The sequence below is a fragment of the Camarhynchus parvulus genome, chromosome 3 (genome assembly GCF_901933205.1).
Source record: "Camarhynchus parvulus chromosome 3, STF_HiC, whole genome shotgun sequence".
NCBI lineage: Eukaryota > Metazoa > Chordata > Aves > Passeriformes > Thraupidae > Camarhynchus > Camarhynchus parvulus.
The window spans coordinates 22,622,606-22,649,399 of record NC_044573.1 but is presented as its reverse complement, the minus strand read 5'-3'; the positions used below and the strand labels follow the sequence as shown (position 1 = coordinate 22,649,399).

The window sequence follows — 26,794 nt, the reverse complement described above, 5'->3', positions numbered from 1 at the left end:
GGTTATTTGCTATGGAAATAAAAGAATTCAGGGAACTTGAGATTAGACTTGAGAACAATATATCTTTTTTAGCTGTATAGCGCAGCTGCAAGTCTAACTTGGAATTAGCTGTTGTTAGATTTAGTAATGTTTTAATTAAGGCTGTTTAAGGTTCTCTTTGTACAAACAAGACAGATTTGTGATGACTGTTTATGATATTGAGCTATAACTGAAGAAACTCCTCTTTAATATATTCTGCTACGTATTCATTGTGTGACACGGAAGTGACATTAAATGAGAAAATATATATGGCCATATTATTTTTAGGTTTCTTTCACCCAACATTTTTCACTTGTTTATTTTTGAAGTAGTGCAAAGTGATATTTCTAACTCAGCAGTGTATTTTGTATTTAATTCATGGAAATGTAGATGGAGTATCCAAGTAAGGGCTGAGTTGCACAGAAGTTTAAAAATTATTTTAAGCCCTTTTTTCTTTTGCAAGATGTTCTTTCCTTTCTATTGTTGTGGCAATCTTGCAAACAAAGGAAATTATTCAGGAAACTGACTTTGTGACTAAGAATGGAACAGAAGTGCTCTCTTTAATATGCAAAAGAGAAGTTGCAAAAAGACAATGTCTTTGTCTGACAATGAAAAATGTCACTTGTAATAATAATTTTGAAAAGATAAGAAGGTGTGAATTTTTGCTTTGTCAGAAGTATGTTTTAAGTAGAACTATTCCTCTTTAATGTTCCGGTCAACTATCCTCACCATTTGCATGTGTCTGAATGTTAAGCTGCCAACTGCACTTATTCCAAATAGCAAAAAGTAGCATTTATTCATTAGTTTCATTTTAGAGTAGAATTATTATTAAGTTGAAAGTCAACTGCATCTGATACTCAAGTTATCTTACACTATTAGTGATAATCTGCACTAAGTAATTAAAATAATTTTCCCCTTTCTGGCTGCTGTCATCTAGTTGGTAGAAGTACTTGTTCTTCATCAAGAGAAGGGTGATGTCACAGATGGTAGTAAATTTCTTTATATTAGATATCGTCATATTAATGTAAAATGCAAATATATGTTGTTTCTATATTCATTTAGAGGTTCAGATTTGGATGGTACCAAATAAAGTGCACTTTCTCTTTTTACAAAGAGGAATAAAAAACTCTTCATTTAGAAACTATTAAAAATTAAAGCTACTTCTATAATATATGAAGAAAGTAGTAATTAATACTTTTTTTTTAAAGGCTTGAAAAAATTTTTTATCCCATGGATACTAAACCTCATACACCTGGGAGATATTTAGACATATTGCTACATGTTAAAAAAGGTAATAATATTAAAATTAACACCACCAGAATATATATTCTGAATTTGCACTCTGTTGGAAAAGTTATCCGTATGTATATGTTTTGGATTAGAGAAAATTCAATACAGAGTAAATACTTTTCTTTGAGCTTCCCGATGCCCTTACAGGAAGCAGAATATTATTTTGTGTGTTCTCCTGTGTTTGGAGTCTTCTGGAAAGTGGCAGCTACTGGGGTCACTTAATTCCAGCTATGGCAACATCTTTTCTTTCATGGCAAGTTTTGTGTGTAAGAAGTTTGCTATATCCAAACCCTGGCATTTCTTCACTCAAGTTCTCATATTCATATAATCATTTTTACCATGCAGTACTTTGCTGTATATCCTGGTTAATTACTGTTGGATTACATGGATTGTCTCATGCTTTGTTGTTAATTGTAGTGTCTGATAGGGAAAAATGAGGTTTTAAAATATTTTTATTACATAGATTATTTTTCTTTCCCTGTAGTTGAGAGCTACTTTGTGATGGGTATGAACTTTTTAACTGCAACTCTCTAGACCCCTGTGGGTCTTTAATACTTTTGCTTTGGGAGGATTATTTGAGAATACCATCAAAAATGATAATCACTGCTGTTCTCTTACCCACTGCGTGGATAATAGTCATGTAATATGCTATGTAATTGCAACAGATTATTGGGATTTGGAGGTAATCAAGATGATTCCATGATCAGTGTCTATTCCATGTGGCAAATGTGATGCTTCCTTTGCTGTTTCTTTTCAGAGATTTCTGTTGTGAGATACTATTTAATCAGAGATGAGTTCCATGTAAGAGAGAAAAGGCATTGAGGGACTAGTAAATCAGCAGGGATGGCAGGCTGACAACTTTTCCAGCACATAAGGATTTAGGAATTAAAAGATTTCTGTCAAAAGTTTAAATCTCCATCTCAGAGTATGGCTTCAGTTACTCCTAAATTCTTTCTTAGATCAGTGGTATTTTGGAGCCAAGGGTCCTCTTTTTCCTGTAATTAAATTTATCAGCAAAAGACAGTTTCAGCATGGTATTTTTAAAGAAAGGGGAAAGAATCTCAGAAAAGACAATCTGTGGAGGCAGTAGTAGAGCTGCCACAAGCAGTTTTGTGCAGTTATAGATGTGATTAGTTAATGTAATGAACCAAGCTGGTTTTATCATAAAATGAGTTAGAAATGGCTGAGGTCATTTGGTCTGTTCAGCCTGGAGGAGACTGAGAGGAGATCTCACTGCAGTTACAACTTCTTGCGAGGGGAAGAGGAGGGACAGGCACTGATCTGTGCTCTGTGGTGCCCAGTGACAGGACCCAAGGGAACGGCCTGAAGCTGTGTCAGGGGAGGTTTAGGTGGGATATCAGGACAAGGTTCTTCCCCCAGAGGATGGTTGGACACTGGCTTAGGTTCCCCAGGTCAGCACCAAGCCTGGCAGAGCTCAAGGAGCATTTGGACAATGCACTCCTTTGGGATGGTGTGTTTGGGGCTGAAGATTGGACTTTGATCCTTGTGGGTCCCTTCCAACTCAGGGTATTCTATGGTTCTAGAATAATACTTTGTGAAGTAAATGAACTCTATTTGATGTAATTATTTAGTCAAGTAATTTAATTGATTGTAATAAAATCAAATGAACTGAATTTGTTAATTAAAATACATTCTAGAATTTCTTCCTGTGTATAAGAATTCCTGGAATCTAGATGTTAAAATGTGTTTTTCATGTTAGTCCTTGTAATTAGATGTTAAGGAAACAAAGGGAAAAAGAAGTCCTGCTTTGTTTCTGTAGCAGTGCATAATATCCCACAGCCAGAGTTAAGCGACAGAAACAGAATGTTAAATACATTGTTATTATTTCTGATCAATTTTCACTGGAATAGGAGTAACAGTGGAGTTAGACCAGTGTTGCTTTCATGATACACTAATTCTAGTAGACTTTTTGTGTAAACAAACACATATAATTTTTGCTTAATGTGACATCTTTTTGAAATTAACCCAAAAGTGGCATCATGCATTACTTCAGATAATATAAATTTTGTGTGTTCCTCAGTATTTCTTTGAAAGGTCCATTTAAAGGGCATTGTTATTCCAAATAGAACCACTTTCATCCTTGTCTCATTCTGTCAGTCTTAAAGAACTTCTGAGAGGTTCATGTTGCTAGAATTGTTTATAATTTTCTTATTTAGGAAATGTGGCACTCTTGAAATTGAATTGAGTTGTTGTTTCAACTTTGTGCTCATTTGAAATTGCTGTTGCTCAGGGTTGTGTCCTGGATGTTGATACTTGAAGTGTTGAAGTACAGGTAGCTCATGTTGCAGGGCTTGTAATTTGTACTGGAGAGCATGTAAAGTTGCTGTCCAACAAGGTGTGAGATGCAGGAGCAACAAACCTGGAGGAAGGAACATCAGAAGAATGGCAGAATAAAATGTATTTAGCATAGCATGCTGAGAGGTGTAGTTATCAGTAGTGGGCCAAGGTAAGAAGTCTGTGCTGCATCAGGAAAGGCAAAATGCAGTTTTGAATTGGAGGGGGCAGCATCTTTATACTCAAAAGTTTCAGTTTTAATGTTACCTAAATGTAACTAAAAATTCAAAAGCATTGATATATGAGATGTAATTGTGTGTTTTAAGTTGAGCTAAAAGACGTCCTGATTTTTTTTTTGGTAAAATATAGAAGAATAGGTAAATTTTTAGAAGGGAATTACATAATCCAGTGTTTTATATGGGAGATAGAAGAAAGAATAGAACAGGAATCATAGGATATATGTTTGTAATTTTGTCTTTTGACTTGTTGAATAAAATGTTTAGAGTTCATTATCTATCATTGCTTTTTAGCAGTAATATCAGCTAGTCAATTTTTGTGGTACAGTTGCTTTTGTTTTTTATATGGGAAAGTATTCTAATAGTGATACTGCCATATATAGTTCATGTTTTTGAAACAGTCAAGAATGAAGTCAAGAATTTAACGTTTTTAGTCAGAATTCTAATTCAACAGTGGATAAAGCCCCGTAGGTGTAGCATTTTGTTTAAAAGGTTCTATTCACTTGTTGCTTCTTCAATTACTGCAGCAAACAGAAAGATAGTAATTATGTACAAATTCACAAATTGCTGTGAAATGTTGTGTATTGAGTTTCCATTGTTAAAGAAAAGCTGTTTAGAAAGACCATGAAGTCTTAGGTAGCCTTCAAGTTCAGTTACTTGCTTTTAAAGAAGAGACAACCCTATGTAATTAGTAAAAGAAATGTACATGTAAATTGACACGTATGAAAATACAGTCCCTACTCCTGTTGAGTAATCAGACCAAAGTATTTCACTTGTGAGCAGACTCAGGTGTAGAGGGATTTGTTTTTTTCTGTTATGCCATGTCTGTTTGGAGATGAATAATTCAAGCATGGAGAAAAGGCAATCAAGGCACAAATCTTGTTGTTTTGTTCAGTAACCTGCTCAGCTTTCTAAAAATATGTTAATTTCTTGTGCTAGTGGCAAAGTTGGAAAGAAATGACAAGTAATAGTGAATTTTGGATGAAAATATTTTGAGCTGGACAGCAGAGATTATTTTAATGGATTATTATGATGTAATGATGTAAAAAATTAATACCAGTAAATAATTCTTCTTCAGGACTAAATACAAAACAACAGTCATGTATATTTAAAATAATTTAAAGGGCTAAAGTATCTTACATCAAGTTGTAAAAAAAAAAAAAAAAAAACCAAAAACAAAAAACCCAAACCCCAAGTTATAAATAAAAACAAGCTTACATATTACATTTCAAATGTTTTTTGTGCTAGGATCCTAAAGGTAATTGGCATTTTTCAGGTCATATCCCCTAGTTACTTTATTTGTATACAGAAGAGATAGTATTGCATTTATAAATGAATAATTGAAACATCACTAAGATAACTGTGTGGCTTTGTACATTACTAGCTAATGAGTGGTATGATGTAGAGTGTGAAAGATCCAAAAATAGTTGACTTCAAATTAAATAAAGTTTGGGGCTAGGTACATACTAAAATATTAAATACTTTTAAATTTAATATTAAAAACATTTCATCTTTTTAAAATGCCTGAGGAATTTTGTTGTTTTGATGGTATATATTTGACATGTCATTTTCTGAAGAGTTTGAAACAACTTTTTGAAATGAAACATTATGTCATAACAAAGAAGTTATTATTTGACAAAGAGGTGCTAATTTGATATTTAAGATGAAGAGATGGTAAGTTTCTGTGTACTAATACTTCTGATTCTAGTGATGATAACAACAAAATGGAGTTAAAGTGATGTTAAGGTAATACTTCTGTAATGATTATGACTTTCTATGCCACTTCCATAGCCAGCAATTCAATTAGTCTTGGTAGCTTTGTAGAAAGATATTTGTTCTTTTAGTATTTCTAAAACTGCCTTATATTATAATGAGTTTCAGACATAAATTCAGAATTTCATTGGTGTTTTTCTTAAGAACCAAAAATAATGATGAAGTTTATAAAAGTAGGACCTTTGAATTTAAAGGATGACTTTGAGAAAAGACTGCCTTTCTACTGGTGTCTGATAGTAGAAGAAACCAATGGGAACCTCTGAGAGTTTTTAAATGCTTTTCATGGTGCAGTTAATTTCCAGACAACTCAGAATTTATTACAATATGTTTTGAATCAAAATAATTTGGGTGGCATAAATGTATTTTTTATGTAAAAAGAACTTTTAAAATTTTTCTGTCTACAAAATATACCTGCTTGATACTTAAGCTGTGAGGAACTAACTGAAGGATTAATGTGATGTGTAAAACCTGAATACATAGATGGGAATCTGTGCACATTTCATGTGGAAAATTGAAGTACATTTTTTCCCCCGGCTTTATAATGGTAATACTTTACAGGATTTCAGCTTGATAATTTACCTAATCTGTGAACAAGTATTCTAAGACTCTTTACATGAGTGCAAATTGATACAGAAATATAATTTTCAAGTCCTATGTTCACACTGAATTACATAAATAATTAATTAGTTTTGTTGCAGCTAAAGTTTCATTCTTTTTGTAAGGTATCAGCCAATGTTTCTTTTTCATCCAGAAAAATGTCATCAGATACTGTGTTTCCATAGAGAACTATAAGGCTTTCAGACAGTGCCTTTTTAACTACTTAGTGTCCAGCAAGTACTGGAGGAAAAAACCCCAAAGTATTCAGCTTTCAGTTCCTTTTAGGTTGTGGTTAACTTCCTTAAACACATATTTTGATGGATCAAGGCAGATGATTGCTGAGCTACATAAACATAAGTAAAAATTTTAAAAATGCAATTTAAACCTACAGCTTGAAAAGATCAGATGTGACATATGTGATAGTGTTTTTCCCTGAAAATGCTGTACAGTTAATATATCCTATTTAAAGGAGGCTGTCACTGCCCTTTGTTGAGAATCATTCCACGACTGGAATTCGGTTAAATCTCCTGCTCAAAGCAGTGTGGACACTGAATTCGGATAAAGTTGCTCAGGACAGCCTGCTCCACTAGTAAAGCAGTCATTCTCATAGTTCATTCAAAGGTCCCATGATCTTTATCTGCCTTCTGATCTTTCTTCTTTTTTGCCTTCTCTTCACTTTCTGGCTTGTTCCATGTACCCCAAATTGGTGTCACACCTTCTTCGTATCTCACGCTGATTTCCTCCCTGAACATCATTAACCTGTGCCACCTTCTACTGCTCTTTCACTTCTGCTGGTCCCTGTGATTTGCAGTCCCCTCTTGCTGCCTTTTCTGCCACTGCCTCTGTGTTTGATAGATGTTATAGCTGGAACTTACTGAAAATGAAGGTTTTCTATTCTGGGCCCAGTCCCTGGTTTCATTTGGGTCAGGATCAATAATTCAGAGGAAACTGGCTGTTGTTTCAATAGCCTCAGATATTCTCAGTTATCCATATGCAGTCTTGGAAGGGTGGGAGCATGCCCACTGCCAGCAGAACTTGGGGAGATTTCATCTGTTAAGCTTTGAGGTAAAAAAATAATATATATGAACTGAGGCTTTTGTCAAAACTCAGAGTATTCCCATGTGTGGGAAGATTCCATGAAAAATGGTAAATAGACACCTGAAAAACAATAAATGAATGCCTGACACACGCCAAAGTTCATTATAATTAAAATATTAATTAAGAAAAAATTAGCTGACTTTCTCTGTTCCAGAATAAAAATCCACTTTTCTCACCTTGTTACCCCTCTTGATGCAGCAGGATGTCTCATTTGAAGTTGTTGGCAAGTTCCTTTTCATGGGAAAATTTTCAGGGGTGGTTTAGGCAAAATGTTACATGATCTCTTCTGGTTAGAGATAAGAAGTGAAGCAAAAATAATTGCCAGTTTTAAATAGGTCTGGATGTCCAGCTCAAAACAGAAGTGCAAATCTGTCCAATTTTTTTTCATGGTGGAAGGCACATTTCCTTGGATCTTTCTTTCTTTGTCAGATTTAAAAGACACCTGTATAATAATTTAAGAGCAGCACCACAGACACAAATGTTCCCTGTCATCCTGCAAAACGAACTGAGGAGGTTGTGGAACTGCATGTGTTTCTCAGTCAGTACTTTTACATAGATGCATGAGCCCAGATTTACAAAGGGCATATGTCGAATCAGGGAATGATTTCATTTGGAAGGCTGCTGGGAAAGTAATTTACAGTTCAGTCCCCTGCTCAAAGCAGGGATAACATTGAAGTTGGATTCTATAACTGATCTAGGCAATCTGTTCCAGTGATAAACTCCTCTCATTCTGGATTTTTCCCGCCTCATCTCCAATTGGAACTCTTCTTGTAGTTATTTCAGACTCTTGCATCTTGTCCTTTTGTATTGCATCTCTGAATGCTGAGTGTGTTCTTTAATTCCACTCCTTTTTAAATAGTGAAAGATGTTACCATGCAACATTATAGTACTAAAGTGAAGTGCCAAGATCTTGGCAAACAGAATTTGTAAATCTGATAAAGCTTCATAAATCTCTATTAAATAAAAAAATATCAACCCTCAAGAATGGGATTTATAAAGCTGAATGTAGTCTTGCAAAGTCAGGAGGAAGAAAAGTGATATATGAAATCCCAGTTTTCATCCAGATTAATACAGTTGTGTTCAGCTCTGAAGTATGTGTTGTCTGTGTGTTGTGGCCATTAAATCCACTCTTAGGTGTTACTGTTCCTGTTCAGAATGCAGGTTTGAGAAGTAATGTTTCTTAATTATCAGTACACTAGTAATAAATCAGTTAACAGTTTAATTAATCTGTTACATATCACTAGGAATCACAGCTCTGTAATGCTTTACATGGTTGTTAATTGCGTGTAGATAGAGTTCTATTACAATTTTGCCTATAAATTGCACCCAAATGCCAGTAAGTTACAGTTTTATAACCCTTCACTTTAGCCTCCCACCCTACTTCATAATAGATTTGCAATCCTGTCACTATTTTAACTTTTTGCTTCAAGTTTTTTGGATATAGAGCTTGCGGAGTGCCTGCTGGGTTTCCTACGGGCCTTCCCTGTGAGATCCTGGCAGCCTTTATTAATGAAGCAGCTCAGCTTCACTAGAGTCTGTGGGCATCTGCACTCCTTTCAAAAGACCTGGCCTCTCTTGGTCTTGAACTGCATTTATAAGTTGTTACTTATTTCTCACATTTCTAGATTCTTGGGTTGCTGCTCTTCTGCATCCCTTTCCCTGCCCACTCTCCTTTCAAATAAACAAGCTGCCTTTTAAATACTCTTTCCCATTGCTTCAGTTTGCCACATCCATTTGCAGATTTCATATTTCTAAAACCTGCTCCTTGACAATCTTAGTCTTAAATGGTGTAATTGATGTTGTTAGATACTGGTGGATGTCAAAGATGCTACACCTTTCAAAGATCCCCAATACTGCCTTGCAGTCATCTGCTTAATAGCAATTACATATTCTTTATCTTACATATTCTCTAAGGCATGTCAGTCTACTTTGGCCTTTTTTTCCCCTACCTGGTTTTAAGTGTGGTTTATCTCTATTTCTATTAGCTCTTTCTTGGTTCATATGCAAGTGACCATACATGGTTTTTCTCTCTGTTTTTTGCTCATTAATATCCTGCTTGCCAGAGGGCTGGGTGAGCCAGCTGGTCCCTGAGGGAAGAGGAGCCAAGTGCTGAACATGCCAAGGTGGACAAAGGCTCAGTCCCTCCTCAATAGCACTGTCTCAAAGCTGGCCCTGAGCAGAGGCAGCCAAACCTCCAGGAGATGGGGAGCTCTTAGCTCCTTTCCGGTCCTGTCTCAGGCGTTCCATCAGAAGTCATTGGTTTTGGCAGCTTCTGATAATCTCCCCATTCTTCTGCAGAGACTGTCCAGTCCTCCATCAGAACCTCTTGCTCACAGCATTAGTCCCTCTCAGATTAGGACCACATGCATTCTGTTCTTTGAAAAGGTGATTAAGCATTAACTCAGATTTAAATGATGGGGCTTTAATTATATCTGGCATATATGTTTGCATCTTTTGAGGTATTTATTAATGATCAATTCTGGTAATATTACAACTTTGAAAACCTTTACAAAGTTTTTAAAAAGTTATTTCTTTCTGTTTCTTTTAGTATCTCCGGAAGCAATTGGATTCCTGTCTGCAGTTGGGGTGTTCATTATTCTCATGCTGCTACTTTTCCTATATATTAATAAGAAGATGTGTATTGAAAATGTCAGTGGTTTCCCAGATCTTGATTCAGGATACACTACAAGAAAGAATTCACAAGATAAACTTTGTAAGTATCTGACATACAGTGTACTAAACTCAATTATAAGAGTGCGCATTTTACAAGGATGTAGCAACACAACAATGTTGGCTTTTCCTGCGACTGCAGTACTTGAAAGGAGCAAACCCTTGTATCCACAAGCCACAGAAATTCAACAGCTATATAACCAAAGAGTTTGCATTTACTCATGGGGAGCTACTTCTCTGGCATTCCGAGAATACTCTTGAACTTATTTTAAACATTCCATAATTTTGTATAATTAAATCTTTTCAGGTAAATTTGTGAATGGGATTATTGAATTTTCACTCAGCCTGTTACAATCCTTTGCCATACTTTTGGAGAAAGTCTTGCTTTTATTCACACAGAAAATAATTTTAAAGAATAATTTTAGTGATATCTTCCATCTGACTAACACATTATTGAATATTTTTTAGTACAACAAGGTCTTTAAGGATCATGTGTAATGAAAGAAATTAGACCTTGAAAAAGATACTGAGGGTTGGTAAAACAGCTTCTTTCTACTTTTGTACTGTGAAAATTGAACAGGCTTTGTTAGTTGACTAGAGAGAAAGAGCCAGGCACCAGAAAACAGAATGTGAAATCGAAGAGGCCTTCTTCCCCTCTACCTCTCTAAAAGATGGAGCTGAATTTTTATTTTCAATTTTCTAGGAAGCAAAAAAAATGTTCTCCCCAGAAATTGTCTGTCATATTAACTTTCTTTTTTGCTACAAAACAAGTCTTGATATTCCAAAGTATCTTAGCTTATGTAAAAGACAACAGATATTTTGGGGTGAAGAAGTCTCTACGATGTGTGTTGTGTTATGTTAAAAGCCTGTTTTAGTGTGACACTGATGAAAATTTAAATGTCTCACAACTTCTTCTTCACAGGTTAGAATAAAAAAAAATCCACTTCACACAGTTGTCTTGTTTTTGAAAATAATGAATTTTATTATGGCTAGTTGATGCTGCAGTTGATGAAAGACTATGGTTTTGCTGGTTGATTGTGGCTTCAAGATATTTATTTAGTGTTTTTCTTATTGTTTGCAATGATTATTGAATGAAAAAAGAAAAGCTGCAACTTCCCCTGGTAAATATATTGAATTTTGAAATAGAAGAGGCAAATAGCTCTGAAATTGAAGAAACAGAGGTGATCAGTTTGTGAAAGAGAGAACCTATCAGTATTAAGGGCTGTTGCTGAATAGGCTGGACAAATGGCGTTTTTTAGAAACCTTCAGCAAAATCTGAGCCTTCCCTCGATGTCTTCCCTGGTGGACACGCTCAGCAGTGCTGTGGATGACCTGGCCAGTGTTGTTGGTGAGGTTGGCTACTCTGTAGCTGACTCAGTGACAGAGCAAGTAACCAGCATGATCAACGGCCTGCGGGCAGAAGATGAGAGATCCAAAACACAGAGTGAGAAACCTGTGGAAGGCAGAGAGGAACACACACCCTCATTAACTCATTCTCAGGAAATTAATATGAAAACAAAGAGAGGCACTGCAGAACATAAAGAGACTCATAATTCTAATTCGTTAGATTTTGTAAAAAGTGGTACAAGTCAAGTTGGAGTATCTGACCATGTCTTGAACAAAAACCAGTGCCATTTAAGAGGCACAGATCATAATAATCCTCTCAGTGATACAGAAGAACCTCAGGATTTGAAGACTGTAGGAGGACCTTTTAAAAGGGAAGTATTAGGGGGAAATGAGTGTTTTGTAAATGATAAGCTCTTGAAGGATAGTAACCTGAAAAGTAAAAAACTTACAGTGGAGCAATCTATTGAGGAGCAAGATAATTGTTTATATGCAATATCAGATAATTCTAAGAATCGTGAGCATAAAAAAGTCAAACCACAGTCACCTGGAGCTGATTTTAAAGATTCTGATAAAGTGCACAGTATGAATGTTCCCCAAGATTTAGAAACAAAGCTTGTTGAAGTACAGAAGGAGAAATTATCAGATTCCAGCTTGAAGAAGATGCACAATGACCATCCCAGTTGCCTTAATGAAATCAAAGAAAAGAAATCTGAAGCCTTCTTTGACAGAAAAAGAAAACCGATCTCAAATGATGAAGGCAATGTGTCAACTACAATTGCAAATGAGGGCAAAAGAAAAAACTCTAAGAAATTAGAAAGAGAGCTATGTAATAAGAAGACAGCAGGAAAAGGTGAGGAGTCTGTCAGCAAACTGCATTCTTCAGCCTTTCCTGAAACTTACGACATTTCCTGCTTTTTTCACCTAATTTACACATTTAGTAATAGTATTTCCTGTCAGTGAAAGGCCAGGTTTGTTTCAGTGCTTCATTTTCTAATTATGTTGATTTTTCTTGGAAGTTAATTACTTTCCACAGTATTACTTAAAGGAATTGATTAATAAATGCCTTTTCTATGTTCTAACTTTATTCTTTCTCTATAAGTTTTTCTTGCCTTCTCTGCCTTGTGTGCTCTCTACTGAAAACTATGAATTAATTAATACTGGAAGTTACTACTTGTTCTGTGAAAGCTATTTTTATTTTGTTTCTTTTAAAAGCATTGCATAAAATGTGCTATGACAGTAAAAGGAATAACTTCTTTTGCATTTACATTACAGTCGATCTTCAGAATATTTCTGGGATACGTGATATAATGATTTCGAGAGAAAATGAGAAATGAGAAACTCAATAAGAAATGGCAATTAAGTGATTTTAAGTATAGAAAGAAGTGAATGAGGCTTGTCTTAGAGTTGTAGTCTTAAATGAAAACCTGTGTGTTGTTCTTATGGATACTTTTTGTGCTGTCTTCAACATCCAGTCTTAGTGTGATAAGGGAATTGCAATAGCAGTTTGTAAGGAAGAAATAAAACCTTGCAATTTTACATACTTTTGCAGTCTGCATAGTAAAATTTTAGAAAGCAACACATGCTTTTCCATGTTTCCAGGTGCTGATTCTATAAAGAAATGAATGATTTCCTAATAGAAACCCATTTTTCCTTCAATTGTGTGTTTTCCTTATCAGAAAATTTCAGTTATCTGCTTTGTTGAGTTTTGGTTTGGTTTTGTTTGTTTGGTTTTTTTAAGTTTGAATTAGGAGTGTTTTCCATGTTTGTTTGATTAACTATGATCTTATCTATTTCCTTACATAATAATAGATTTGTAAAGTATATTCTCTCAAAAATGCCATTTAGGGTCCATAAAAAGCAAATTAGTAGGTTTCAATAGGTTAATAATTGCTCATGACCTGTGTCAGCCAAATAAAGGAAAGGTTTTGCTAAGAACATAAATTGTCTTAGCCAGGTTTCCAAATAAGGTATAAAAATCAAATGAGAAGTGGCAAGCAAAGGCATTAAACTGAGGGGGTTTTTTTGTTTTTTTTTTTCTTAATGTACAGGAAGCTACTTTTCCCCAAGAAACTGAAACTTAAAAAAGAAAAAAAAAAGTATTTGCATGAATAGCTTATGTTTAAACTTTGAGGAGATGTTTAAGTCCTCTGAAGGTCTTGCTTCATGACTTCTAATAATGGTATACATTCTCATTCTTTTATGATAGGAACTGGAGAAAAAATAAAAACCTGCTATCACTCAGAACTTCTGGATGCTTACAAAAATCAGTGTATTATTAGAGACATAACTTTCAACTCTTCTTTCAAACATGTTGCTGCCATGTTTTATGCTATTCCATTCTTTATGCGGGCTGATTAATGAACCAGATTTCATATTTGTGAATATGTTTCTTGTAATGTTAAAGGAGGCACCTAATACTGATGTCTGGCACTGTATTTTAGGCCTGGTATGCTCTGCTTTAATTATAGTTGTAGGAATCTGTAGAAGTTTCAATGTGGCAGGTTTCAACCCCTGGAGGGCTATATGAAATACAAAATTTTACTCTGTGTTATGGCAAAACACTTTGAGATTCCTTTTTCTGGGCAGCCTCTTGCAGTGAACGTGTTAGCCAGAATATATCCTGCTTGGTGTGATATTTTCAGTAAATGATCACTGAAATTGAACTTGCTTTATAGCCATCCATAAATGGGAAGAACCATATCTGCTAGACTTGAATTAATAGTCTGGAGTTGAAAGATCTAGTTTCTCCTTAGAAGTCTTTTAAGGCACAATTTTTCCTATAATTAGTAAAAGAAGTTGTTGTACACATTGTGTGTAGAGCTGGTAGTCCCACATCCAGATAAGGTTTTCTAACAATTTCCATTGCAAGATCTTATTATGAATTTCCTAAATTATGTGCCAAATTTGAAAGAATTTTGAGGAAATTAGGCATTCTTTCTGTCTGAGATCCTATTGTTTTTGTTTTTTCTTAAGTTATAGTTAAAAATCTTTAACTGTTTCCAAAAAATAGGTTACGGGAAAAAACATGCTGAGTATTTGTGCAAAAAAAAAAGTAGATTTCACCTCAGCTTTACAAAGATGCTGTGGCACCTTTGTGTATTGAAAGATGTGCTTGAGATGTGGGAGAGCACTTCTCCCATGTCAGAGATGCCCATGTTCTTCTGTGAAAAAGCACCTAAGTCTGACAAAGTTGTACATTTTTGAAAAGTTTGCTTTTTGAAAAGACATGGTAAACACTTCTTATACTTTGCTTGTTAAATTCACTGACCATCCCATTTGCACTCATATGCTTCATTGTAGGGACTGAAGAGCAGAGCAGGTCTTACCCTGCCTTTGATGCTTATGGTTACTGATGGACTCTGGGAGTTTGAACAAAAGAATTGAGATTAAACATATTCTATGTGAGGACAGAAACTTCCTGAACAAATAGGATCTGATGCACATGGTAGATTGAAATTTAAACTAGGAATGGTGGCATCTATGGAGAGAACTGATAACTTCATACGAAGGTGGAGAGACTAAAGGTGAAAGATCAAGGTTACATGAGTAGTTGGTTAGGTGCAAGTAAAGACATTGGGACTGAGCAGCCAAAGAGAATAGAGGAAATCACCATAAGAAACCAAATGTGGGTGCTTGGAGCAAGAACTTGGAGTGTGGGGCTGGGAGACAGGAACTTGGCATAGGATTCTACTTGTATAAATGTAGCTTTCCAAAAGATTTCTTACCTAACTTGCAGCAGAGGTTTCTCTGTATGAGTACCAGGGAGAAAAAGACCTCTATGGGAAGTGATTCCTAAAAGTAGGAAGGGCGGACATCTATAGTACTAAGAGGCAAACACTTGACTGTAAAAGATATCTAGATGGCTGGCATACATTGAGGTAATTTGATTTTAACTGGCTGACTTTTGAATTAGCTGAATCTCTCTTTTAGCAGGAATACTCAGCCAGAGCAGTGAGACTGACTGGGCATGAAGACAGATACTAATGGGAGTGGAAACACAGATCTGGAGCTGAGGGGATAAAAGCAGGGAGGGGAGAAGCAGTTGAGTGTGGCTTCATAGCATGTTAGACAACATTCTCTCAGATTCAGGAGCTGAGAAACAGCATTATGAGCACCTCAAAGCTCTGCTGGCAATGGAAATGCACTGGCAAATCATATACCATAGGTTTGCTCTCAGAGTGGAGGTAATGCTGACTTCTGAGCTTACATGAACTCTTAATGCTTATTAGAGTCTGAGATCTACAGAACCTCTGCAAGGCATGTTAAATGTGGGTAGAATCCAATTGAACTTTGGAAGAAGGGAGGAGGAAATCTTCCCTTTACAGAAATAAAAATACAGCTAATCTTTGATTCGTGGGAGGAAGTCATGCTTGAGATGTAGTTGGAAAACATTGGCCACAGGAGTAGGCACTGCAGAACTGCTATAAAAGAATTAACTAGACAGATTTTTTTCACATGTAATTTTTGCTGTTGCCAGATGTCTGCAGTAAAAATCTGTATTAATTTCAGTTATTGAACAAGGAACTGTTTATTGTAAGTTAAATAAAATTGTGCATGCAAACATCTTTCACTAGCATTTTCCCATTTGTTATTGTGAGTTTAAGCACTACTGGCATAACTATCCTAAAGATGATTTTGTTGTAGGCTTCTTTTTGTAAATCAGTTTCATTTCTATGCTATGCTACATGCTCACAGCAAAAATCAGCTGGGAATGTAGGATCAGGAGCTGCTTGCTTGATACGTAAGGTATCCAAATGTAATATTGCAGCAGTGTTGGATTTACCTGACATAAATTATTTTAAGCATTTTCCTACTTTATGAAGGGTTTTAAGAATGTCTATGTCCCGCCTTACATGAATTGATCTGTTTTCTGTTGAATAAGTGCTAGTGTGGTTTTTTGGGGCTTAATGATCTTTCAGGCCTTCTAGAAAATGAGAACAGCCCCCAGCAATTACAAAATCACAATGCTTGTAATTACAACAAGGTGTTTTTAAAATATTACAGAAATTTTAATTGAAATGGCTTAAATGTCTTCAGTGATAACCTCTTATGGTTATTTTCTTGTATTCTATTTTGAGCTGTAGTCGATTTGCTTTATTTTATTCAAACAGACAATTCTTATATGAGTAAAGACCAGCATGGTTCATCATCTGAGAGTGAAGATGAAGCACTGGGTAAATATCATGAGGCCTTGTCTAGAACCCAGAGTTCCAGGCTGCCAGTGGTGGATGGCAGACAGCAAAAAAACTATGTATGGGAAACCAGACAAAAATATAGTCCCCTGTCTGCAGAATATGATGGATACAGTAGTGAAGCCTCAATAGATGAAGGTAAGAGTGATTTAAAAGCCTTCCTTTTATTCCAAATTTCAGAATTGTGTTCTGGATAAGTAAGTCCAAAATGAGAGCAGCTTGGCTAGCAAATAGTCAATGTCTGCAAGAAATATCCAGACACCTCTTCTATTAGTGCATGCTCAAAAAAAATAAGAAAAGCACACACTTGTATACATTCTTCCAGAGATACTACAAATGATACAATATCTTGTTATATTAAGTTTCATTTAATTTTATCATTATTCATTTCATTTTTCGGGCAATTTAAGCTGTTTTGATGTAGGAAGGAAACATGGCAATTCTTATTGAATTTGTGGTATTATAAATACAAAGAAGACATGTTATTTCTGTATTGATAAGCTGTTCTAACAACAAAGTAAATGGAATTGGTTATTGACTACAGTGCATATGGTCATTGCATTGTGCATTGCTGGAGTGTTCTGTATCTTTTCTTCTCCTGAAATGACACAAAGAAATTACTAGAAAGATTGGATTAATTTATTTTTCCATGGTGGTAAAAGTTGGACTTAAACAGTGGATGTTTTCTTACATGGTATATATTTCTTGATTTTAAGTTGGGGTGACAGCTTGATGTAGAGGCTGAGAATTCTGCTCTCAATATTTTGTCAATATGCTTTTTGTATTTGAAAGTAGTTGTGTGAGAACTGTGTCCATAGCCCGTTTCAAGCATGAAAAGTTAGCTTTTCTTGGAGCTAGGTAAAAGTCACATTCTGATAAAGGTACTATATTATAGTAATGTATTTTTGGTCTTTCTTTAGTATGCTAAAATGCAAAAGTTTTTTGGTGTTTGATGTTTTCTAATAAAAAGTGGGTATATGTAATTACAAGATATTTCACCTTAAATGTTCTATACAGTCCAGAAGGGCTTGAAAAAATTTACAATTTCTACAATTTGATATAATTAAATTATATAAAAGTCTGTTTGCTGTTGAAATTTGAAATTAGTATATGGTCATTCATGATTCTAAGCTAAGACTTGAAGGACATGAAAACCATATTTCAAGTAAGTTGCAGAGTAAAAGAATTCTCTTTTGATCATCAGAAAATTCATTTCTTTTCTTTGCTGTTAAATTGTAGGAAGGCAGGAAGTCTGAGTTCCAACAAACAGTAAAGGAGATGCTGAGGTGAGGTGAGGTGGTAAAAACTGATCCTTGAACACTGTGATGGAGAAGGAATAAGGATAGTAAAAGTATGTTTGGTTTTGATATCTACTGAGATCTCTCAACAGTGTTGGTGGTGGGAAGATGAAAGGCTGTTTTATGGCTTCTGTCACTGTTGGGAAAGAATGATGACATATATTAACAGGAGATGCAAAAATGATTAGCAAATCATACCAGATATGAATTATAAGAGAATTACACAGGCAGACTCCTTTCAGATATCTAGAATAAGGTATTTCTCTCTCTGCAGACTACTGAGGCTAGTTGTTGAAATAGCCGTAGTTATATGACATTCCTCTTTCAATTTTGTAATTGCTCTGATTTTTTAATCCAATCTAGTTCATCTAGTTCTCAGTGAAAAATTATGAGTTCATCTGAGCCTTTTACTTTGGCCCTATAGGATTTAAGCTTCAAAGGCATTGTGCTAGCCTGTATCCAATTTGTTTTTTTTAATGATTGTGTTCTTTATCATCCTTTTAAGTCATCAGAGTTTATATTTACTGATTTTTATCCTGGGGAGTGATAATTTCCAGTCTGGAAATCTGTATCAGGATTACAATCTAAGACAAAAGAACCTTTTTGGCAAGTCCAAATATTGCATCCAGAAAGTTACAGTTGTTACCCCCTCCTCATTTTTTGTTGATCTTCTGTTACTAAATATATCTGTCACCAGGTGCTATTCTTTTTCAATGCTCTCTCCATTCTGGAAGCAGGCTGAATATAAATGCCATTTTAAAATTTATTGTGATGAAAGAGCATTCAGGGTTTGGAAGCAAAAAAAAACTTCTAAAACAAAAGCTATCACAACATTCTAACTTAAAAACTTAGATTTTTTAAACCACATACTTCTACTTGCACGAAACTTTAATAATGTCAGTATTTTGCTTTTGCTGCTACTTATGAGAGTATTCTCTTCCCACATTTTACAAGGAATGGAGAATAAACAGTGTTATTTTTTTGACAGCCTGCAATCATTCTACACCGTATGTTCGGCAAAATGCTTGCAAATTAAAGTGAGGAGTTTGTCTCATTTTATTAATCCATTATTCTCAACAAAATTATGTTCAATACTATGAAAAAAAAGTTTTGGGCATGGTAGCAGATTAACAACCTAATATTTTTCACTTCTCAGTGACCTGAAGGTGGCATGCTGGAATAATTAGTGTTAGTATTTTTTATGTTCTTCCTAAATTACTTCAAAGAATCTTTGCACAATGATAAAAATGTTTTAGAATAGAGGAAGAGACCGTGTATGCCTTATGTGATGATCATTACAGAGGGAAAGCTGCCCAGCATAGAACTTTGATGAAAAGAGGTGAAAACTTCATGAAGGCCTGCCATCAGAAATAAAGGAGAGATTATTACTACCAAGCTGTTCATTTGTGTTCAGAGAAGCAGTTCACTTAACAGAAGACATTAAAAATCTAATTCTAAGGGGGAAGCATCAGCATTCCAGATGTTTCAGTGTGATTTTTAAAAATTCAAAGCTTTACTGTTGCTTAAACTTGGAAAAAAATCTGTAGAAGACTTAATGCCACAGGAATGCTGAGTTTTTTTATTAAATACTTGGCTTTTAGGGGCATTGAATTATTTTTATAAGAAGCATAAAGACAGATGATTGAACCATTTATTGACTCTTTTGTGGAACAAGCAGTGTGTTCCTATGCACTTTGTTTAATATGAGAAAAAATTGTCAGTGCATTTGACTTTGTGTGCTTCTTTTTTCTCACATGTGCTTTATCATTTCTACTTCTAAGTCTTGAACATTTTGGCTGTGCTTCCTTTGTAAGGCACTGATCAGTCCATATGTTGAGCATATAACACTTGATAGTGTTAAAGTGAAGTGATGAGAGGACAGAATTAATTTTTGTCTCACCTCTGTTTTCCTCCTGCTTGTTGCCAGTAAAGCAGCCCCTGATCATTAAGAATAAGGACAAGGGGCAGTGGTTTTAAGGAGATCTGGAAGATCTGCTGAAAGAGAGTAGATTTAGATTAGATATTAGGAAAAAAATTATTTTCTGTGAGGGTAGCAAGGCACAGGAACAGATTGCCCAGAAAAGCTGTGGATGCTGCATCTCTAACAGTGTTCCAGGCCAGGTTGGATGGATTTCTGAGGAACCTGGTCTAGTGGAAGGTGTCCCTGTCCAGGGCAGAGAGGTTGGAATGAGGTAATCTCTAAGGCTCCTTCCAACACAAACCATTCTATGATTCCATGACTCTGTGAATTCCATCAAAGTAATGAAAATGATACTTAGTTTTCAGAAAATTTGGGATTTCTCTGCTGAATTTTCAGCAGCTAATCTCTCCCACATGTTCTATTTCGCAGTAGTGAGCTGTGTGTTTTTAAAGGCATCAATAAACAGTTTTGCCAATAACTGTTTACTCTGAACTTCTGCCTTTTTAAATTCGTTTGTTTAGATGTGTGTGTACTTAACTCTGCATACACAAAATTTAACAACAAGACAAGAACATAATCTTGTCTTTATTAATAAGACATTTATTAATACACCCTGTATGTTTTGCTTGTCTTGCTAAAACCGTGTTTAATATTAATATGTTTGCATCATTCAGACCACCAAAATGTCTGAATGTATTATTTTAAGGTTTGCTTGTTATCAATTCTGTAATTAGTTTATTGCATCCTTTTTCTGGCTGCATGCCTCTAAAAGCATCATATTCTGAAGCCTGAAAAATTGTGTTGCATGTTTTCATAGCATTCTTTTCTCCTCTAGATGGCCATATTAATCTTTCTTTTCAGCATATTTGTATCGAACTCGCATGGCATTTTGTATAATGTTTTTAATACTGAAATGAAGAAAGCTATGTGCTCTGCAGCCTTTGTTGGTGTATTTTCATGATGGAATGTTCTAGTAGCACTTTTGGTAATTCTGTGTGATTCAGGGGTTTAAATTTTCATTCACAAATACCTGCTTTTGGCCAGTGTCTGACCTAATTGATATATTTGTATTGCACATTTGATGCATTTAGATTTTTACATATTTTACATATAGATACACAAAATTAAAAATAAATTACTACTCTGCTTGGATGCAAGTATTTCTACAGACTGTAAACCATTGTAAATATGAAACTTTTGCAGTGAACTCCTCATGGACAGGCTTAATTCCAGAGTATCACTAAAGGAAAACCTAATTCAATAGAAAATCAAGTTGATGAGAAATATCAACATAAAAAGTAAAATGGTACAGACGTTTACACCTGAAATTTTCAACTCTTGCACAAAAGACCAAAAGTTTTTAATCTAAGAAAAAAGAAACCTGTGTAACTACAGGATGTGTGGCTCAATCTCTGTGCTTAGGTCCAAAATTCCAGAGTCAGCTTGAAATTTGAAATCTTAATTTTGCCAATAATGTGATTTTTGTATTTTCTAATACTTGCTGAAGTGACCTATTTTTCCTGTTTTCCTGACAAAGCTTCCTTTTAGGTTTTTATAATGTGTATCCTACTTCTTATATTATTTCCTACTATTTCAGTGTTGTCTTTATGTAGTGTTGTCTTTATGTGTTCCAACTGTTTGTAATATTTTGGAAGACAGGATTAATATAGACTGTGATATTTACACATTTGTTTCAGAAAATAAAGAATAAAAAATAAAGGGGGGAAAAAAAGCAAGGAAAAACAGTGCCATAAGATATTTCTTCTGACAAAGAGTTTATGAATTGAAATAGGAATCTAAGGGATAAGAAAGTGTAAAAATTTTATCTTTAAAATTGGCATTAAAATTGGTAATCTTTGTTTTTCATTATAGGAATATTTTTAGTGTCTGTATTGGGATCTTAAATGGACTATACCTTCTTAATAACTTGAATTTCAAAAATACATACAGTATTATATTGAATTGGCCTCTTTGTCTCCGGTAGTGGCTGCTTCCTCAACTTTGAAAAGTCAAGCATTATACTGACAAGTTGTTGTGTTTTTAGTATCTCCATATAAGCTTCATAGGCAATGTATTTTTTCTAAGGAAAGTGTCATCTAAATTCCTAAAAATTGAAGTTTTGAAACTTAGAAGTGTTAGGATATATTGAAATTACATTTAAATATATCCTATTGATTATATTTTGAAATATATTGAAATCACAGTTTTGCAGGCAGATGTCAAAAACTCTTGACAGTTCTTTGTTTCTGAAATCAAGATTCTCTGAATCCCCTGAGATGAGAAAGGTAGAAGAGGAGAAGAAAACAGTTTGGGTTTTTTCATGGTTAATTTGTGATGTGCTTAAAGCATTACCTCTTTAAAAGCTGTGCAAAATTCCTGATTAGGAGCTAGCAAGGAGAATTGATCTCGTTTTGAGGCAAAATAAGTCATGTTGTGAAGGAAAAAGGAGTAAGCTCACTTGCTTATTTAGCGTACTTAGATATACTTTATTTAGCTATAGTTTACCAGTTCAGCACAACCACAGGTTCCATCTCCAGCCTGTTTTAAAATCTTTTTCTAACTTCTCAATTGGTAAAGCCCCCTGGCTGAAGACATGTTATTTCTGAGATTGGCCCAAGTGCCTTACATTTCACAAGGTTTTTTTGAAACATATGGAAGCACTAAAAGACGGCAGCGAGAAAACATAAGTTCTCTTAAATGAGAATCTGCTGCTCTAGCAGGCATATGCTACTGGATTTTATCCATCTTTTCCATATTGTGAAGGTAGAAGATGGTTATTTTTGTAGTTTATCTTCTCCCCTTCTATTCTTCTCTAGGCTTTCGGCACTTTATGTTGATGTGTCTGTGGACATATGTTTGCCTTGTTCTTCAGTGTCAATCTTTGCACGTGAAGGCGACTGTTCTTCTGGAATCTCTTGGATCTAATTCTTTATGCGGCTTTTTGCCTTTTTTTTTTTCTCTCTCGTTAGTTTTCATGTCTCAGGAAAAGTCTCCACACTGAATTACTTAAAGTATATATAGAGATTTCCTCATAGTATCTTTCCAATGTAAACACTAAAAGCTCTTTCACAAGCATCTCAGAAGCGGTATTGAGGTGAATCTCCCCAGTCTGTTTAAGCAACCTGGCGAGTTTTCATTAGTAAATACATTCTGTGAAGCAGGATCCTACTTGTTCAGACTTACCAAGCTGAGGTGAAAGTCTTTGGACAGGCTGAGAGAGGAATTCACTCAGTGAATTCCATGATAACTGTACGTTTTGCAGTTTAGTTTCTATCATTATTCCTTGCATGTAAGTAGATTTCTTTTCAAGCCAAGTGTGAATGAAAACTGACTGTTTTGAAATTATAGAGTGAGGGCCTCTGTATGGCTGTATTGTGTTCAGCAAAATAAGGAAGTTCTCCCAAAACTGGTCTCAGTAAAGTTCGGATAATAAGAATTACAGGCAAAAAATATGTCTGCTGTGGAAAAGAATTGTGTAGTGGTAGTCACAGAGAAGGACTGAAAGCTCAGTTGAATACTCAGTCATAAATACTTATTTATCTTCTTTTTCCTCTAAGAGGTGCTAAAGAAATAAATAAATTCAGTGAAAAGAGTATTTAGCAAAAAGGTGGCCACCCACTTTTTTCTTAGATGTCTTTATCAGATTACCTGTGAGATTTCTCTGGTGTAACACCTATTGGATGGAAACACTAATTTTGTTCTGCAACTTTGGATAGGCTTAGGGCTTCAAATAGTACATTCAAGGTACTTTGAAAGGTTCTTTAGTGAAGAGATTTAAGACAAGTCTTAAGACCCTTTCACAGCAGTATTTCTAAATGCTTCAGAGTGTATTTTGAAGGCTGAGTCATGTTGCAACTGGGAATACTCCTGATATTCCTACTCATTTATCTTATCTGGTAGTACCTCAATTCATGTTATTGACATACTTTTTGGAGATGTTGGGGGATTTTTTAATTACAGTATTTCTTTTATTGGTTCAGCTTCCTGGACCAATGACCCCTGTTATTTTTTTTTTTCTAGCAGTAATTAAAAATCTTCCCGTACTGTACAGGAGAGTGCAGTGATGCAAATGATACAAAGTTCTGATTCCTGATCATTTGTGTCTGCCTCCTCTGGTTAATTGAAACAAATTTTCATTGGCTCCCAGCCCTTAAAAATCGGATAATGATGGTATCTTGTGATTTTGAAGCTCCTGGGGAGTGTGGCTGTTGAATCCATTGCTATATCAAGGGAATATTTAACGGTAGTTTTGTAAAAAAGATACTTTTGTAATTCAAGGACATGCAGAATCGTGTCTAACCTGATTTGCAATGCTTTCTACTTAGTGACTGTGATGCTGTGGGTTTGGGTTTTCTTGTGTTTTTTATTTAGCCAGGTTTTTGCTTGGGATTTAGTGGGATTTTTCTGTGTTCCAAAATAGCTTCCTAGTGCATTATGACAGACTTCTATTGTTCTTCTGTAATAGTGGAAGACAGTTCTCTTAAGTGCTTGAAATTACGATGCGTGTTTCCGCAAAATATACTCAACTGAGCATTGCAGAGACTAAGGTGATTTAAAGATTAACTCTTGCTCTGTCTTTTATTCAGTGTTACAGAATTCATATCTTTTTTTCCTTCCCAACAAAGTATAACTCCTTGTCTTGTGAGAAGTTCCTAATGGAAAGGAACTTTTCTTATAAGCAATTGGGCTATGATCATGTTGAGGTTAGCTTCTTTATGTGTATGAATAGCAGACGTGCATAATGCTTACAATTCTTGAGTCCTGGAATAGGCTGAATTCACAGATGGGAGTAGAAAGTATATGTGGAATTCAGTATTACTCATGGAATTTTCTTGAGGAATCTTATGGAGGAGGCAAGACATAAACAGGGATTGAAATGCAAAGGAGATCCATGTCTGAGTTGAAACACAGTTTGGAAGAGAATGGATTTACATAGAGGAGTTGTGTGTTTAAAAGCCAGATAGGTAGTATCAAAGTTGTGCACAGTCTTTCCAAGCAAAGGAAGCACATGAAAGTGCTTCATAGCATGAATTTGGGTAATTCTGAAGTCATGGGTTTACCCTGTGATGAGCAGCAGAGATGCTGGGGAGAAAAAGATGCTGTTTAAAGTATGCATATCATCTACTGCTGAGAGAAGAAACGCTAGTAACAAAACTCAGTTAGGGATGATGACAAGATTTTCCACAGAAAAAATTCCTTTTCCTGCTAGACCAGCTCCAAAGAGGAGGAAAAACTGTCTTCCAATGGGAATGGGCTTTTTCTCATTATGTGTACAAGTAAGCAAAGCAGTCTGTCAGATTAGGTTCCTCCTGCCAGCATCTTGAATTCTTTGAAGAAATACCCTTGCATTGATGTGAAGGCTTTGAAGAAAGTCACCCTTAGCAATGTGACATCTCTGAAGTGATGTAAATCATACATTAATGATAACAGGAAAGTTTCCATTTTATTGTAAACTTACTCTTTTAATACCTCTCTTACCTGTTTGAATCTGGAATTTATAAGATCATTAACTTGGAAAAGTTCACAGACTGAAATAGTGACTGAAATAGTTTGTATTTAAAATAGATGCTCTACATTCATAAAATGTAGAACTGTTTTGTGATATAAACAAAACAGATAGTACTATATCAGCTGTAAAGATCATTTCCTTGATGAACCAAGTGCTTTTGCTGATTCTAATGGTTCATGGCTCTACCATGGAAGGAGTGACTAAGAAACAAGATTGAACAGTAGACTGGAAATCTCTGTGTAGACATTATTAGGTACCTTGGGAAAAGAAATTTTACTCAGTACTCTACTTACCTCCTGAGAATAGTCATGCTGCTTGATTAGCACAATGGAGCAATTTAGGCAAATATGAGAACTAAAAACTAGAACAGTTTTCACAAAATGGAATAATAGAATGTTTTGGGTTGGAAGGGACCTTAAAGGTCATCTAGTTCCAAACCCCTGCCACGGGCAGGGATTCCACCCACTAGATCAGGTTGTCCTGATCCAGGCCCCATCCAGCCTGATCTTGAACTTTACGTAAGAATATTACAAAAGAATGGCTTACCAGTTCTTCCTCCATAGCAGCTGTGGGTAAATGGAGCATTTTTTTTTACCTTTAAAGGTCAAAACCAGAGGATTTTTAACTCTAGTATGAAACTAAAGTTTGCCTCCTTGTTGTGCATTTTCCCTATAGGTTAAGGAGAGGTTACCATTAGGACTGTTTATTTATATTCTGAGCACATTACATTTTAACCTTCTCTTTTGTAAAAATACATTAGGGTTTTTTTGTAACTGAACTCTTTTTCTCTTTGGTTACCTAATGTAGATTATTTTCCTTATGCATATGTATAAGTTTCATAGACATGCTATAACTATCTTGTAAGTATTCTCTTGAAATGGTTTAATGAAGATTTTGCCCTTACACAAGTTGAACGGTGTTATCATTTTAATCTGATAACATGAATTTTATTGTTAGGATAACTATTTTCATAGCTACTTTGAGTATATTATTGGAGACTGTATTGTATCTGAGTAAACAATATAAAATTGTGTCTGTAGCTTCTGTGGAGGCAAAGATCTGTAATTTGTTTTCTTGCAAAAATGAGTTCTTATTTGCTATTTGAAACACTTGTCTTATGAAGTTATCCTAAATTTTAGGATTTGTTAGAATATTTTCCTTGGGGAAAGGGTAGCACGATATGTTATACAACTTGAAGTAGTTTTTTGGTTTCTGTCCTTTTAGCTTGAGGCAAGCTTTTGGGGTTTTGGGGGGTGGGATTGGTTTTTTGCAATTACCTTTCCTCCGCTGTATTTACAAGCTGGAAATGGATCCTTAGCTAATGTCATTGCCATGCTTCTGGTCATTTTGGTGCAGCTGGAGATTATCTGCTATGAAGGAATCATGGTCTCATGAAATCACACAGGAAACCTTAAAGGGAAAATTATTTTATTATGGAAAATCTGATTCTGGTCCTTTGAGAGAAGCTAGCAGACGTGGTTAACTGGGTATGAGATCTTCTGCGTGGTCACCTATGCCCAATTCAATTAAAGCTTGGTCTTTAAATTTGT

General features: G+C 35.2%; 1 protein-coding gene across 3 annotated transcripts in view; it reads left to right on the top strand.

Annotated features, from left to right (window-relative positions):
- Positions 1-26,794, top strand: part of SYT14 (synaptotagmin 14) — an 87,796-nt gene that overhangs the window by 15,687 nt on the left and 45,315 nt on the right. For 2 of the 3 annotated variants that reach the window (XM_030944511.1, XM_030944509.1), the window contains exons 3-4: positions 9,856-10,020; positions 16,436-16,654. In XM_030944511.1, coding sequence (XP_030800371.1) covers positions 9,856-10,020; positions 16,436-16,654 — 384 coding nt within the window. The remainder of the gene's footprint in view (positions 1-9,855; positions 10,021-16,435; positions 16,655-26,794) is intronic. The other variant, XM_030944512.1, reaches the window with a different exon arrangement.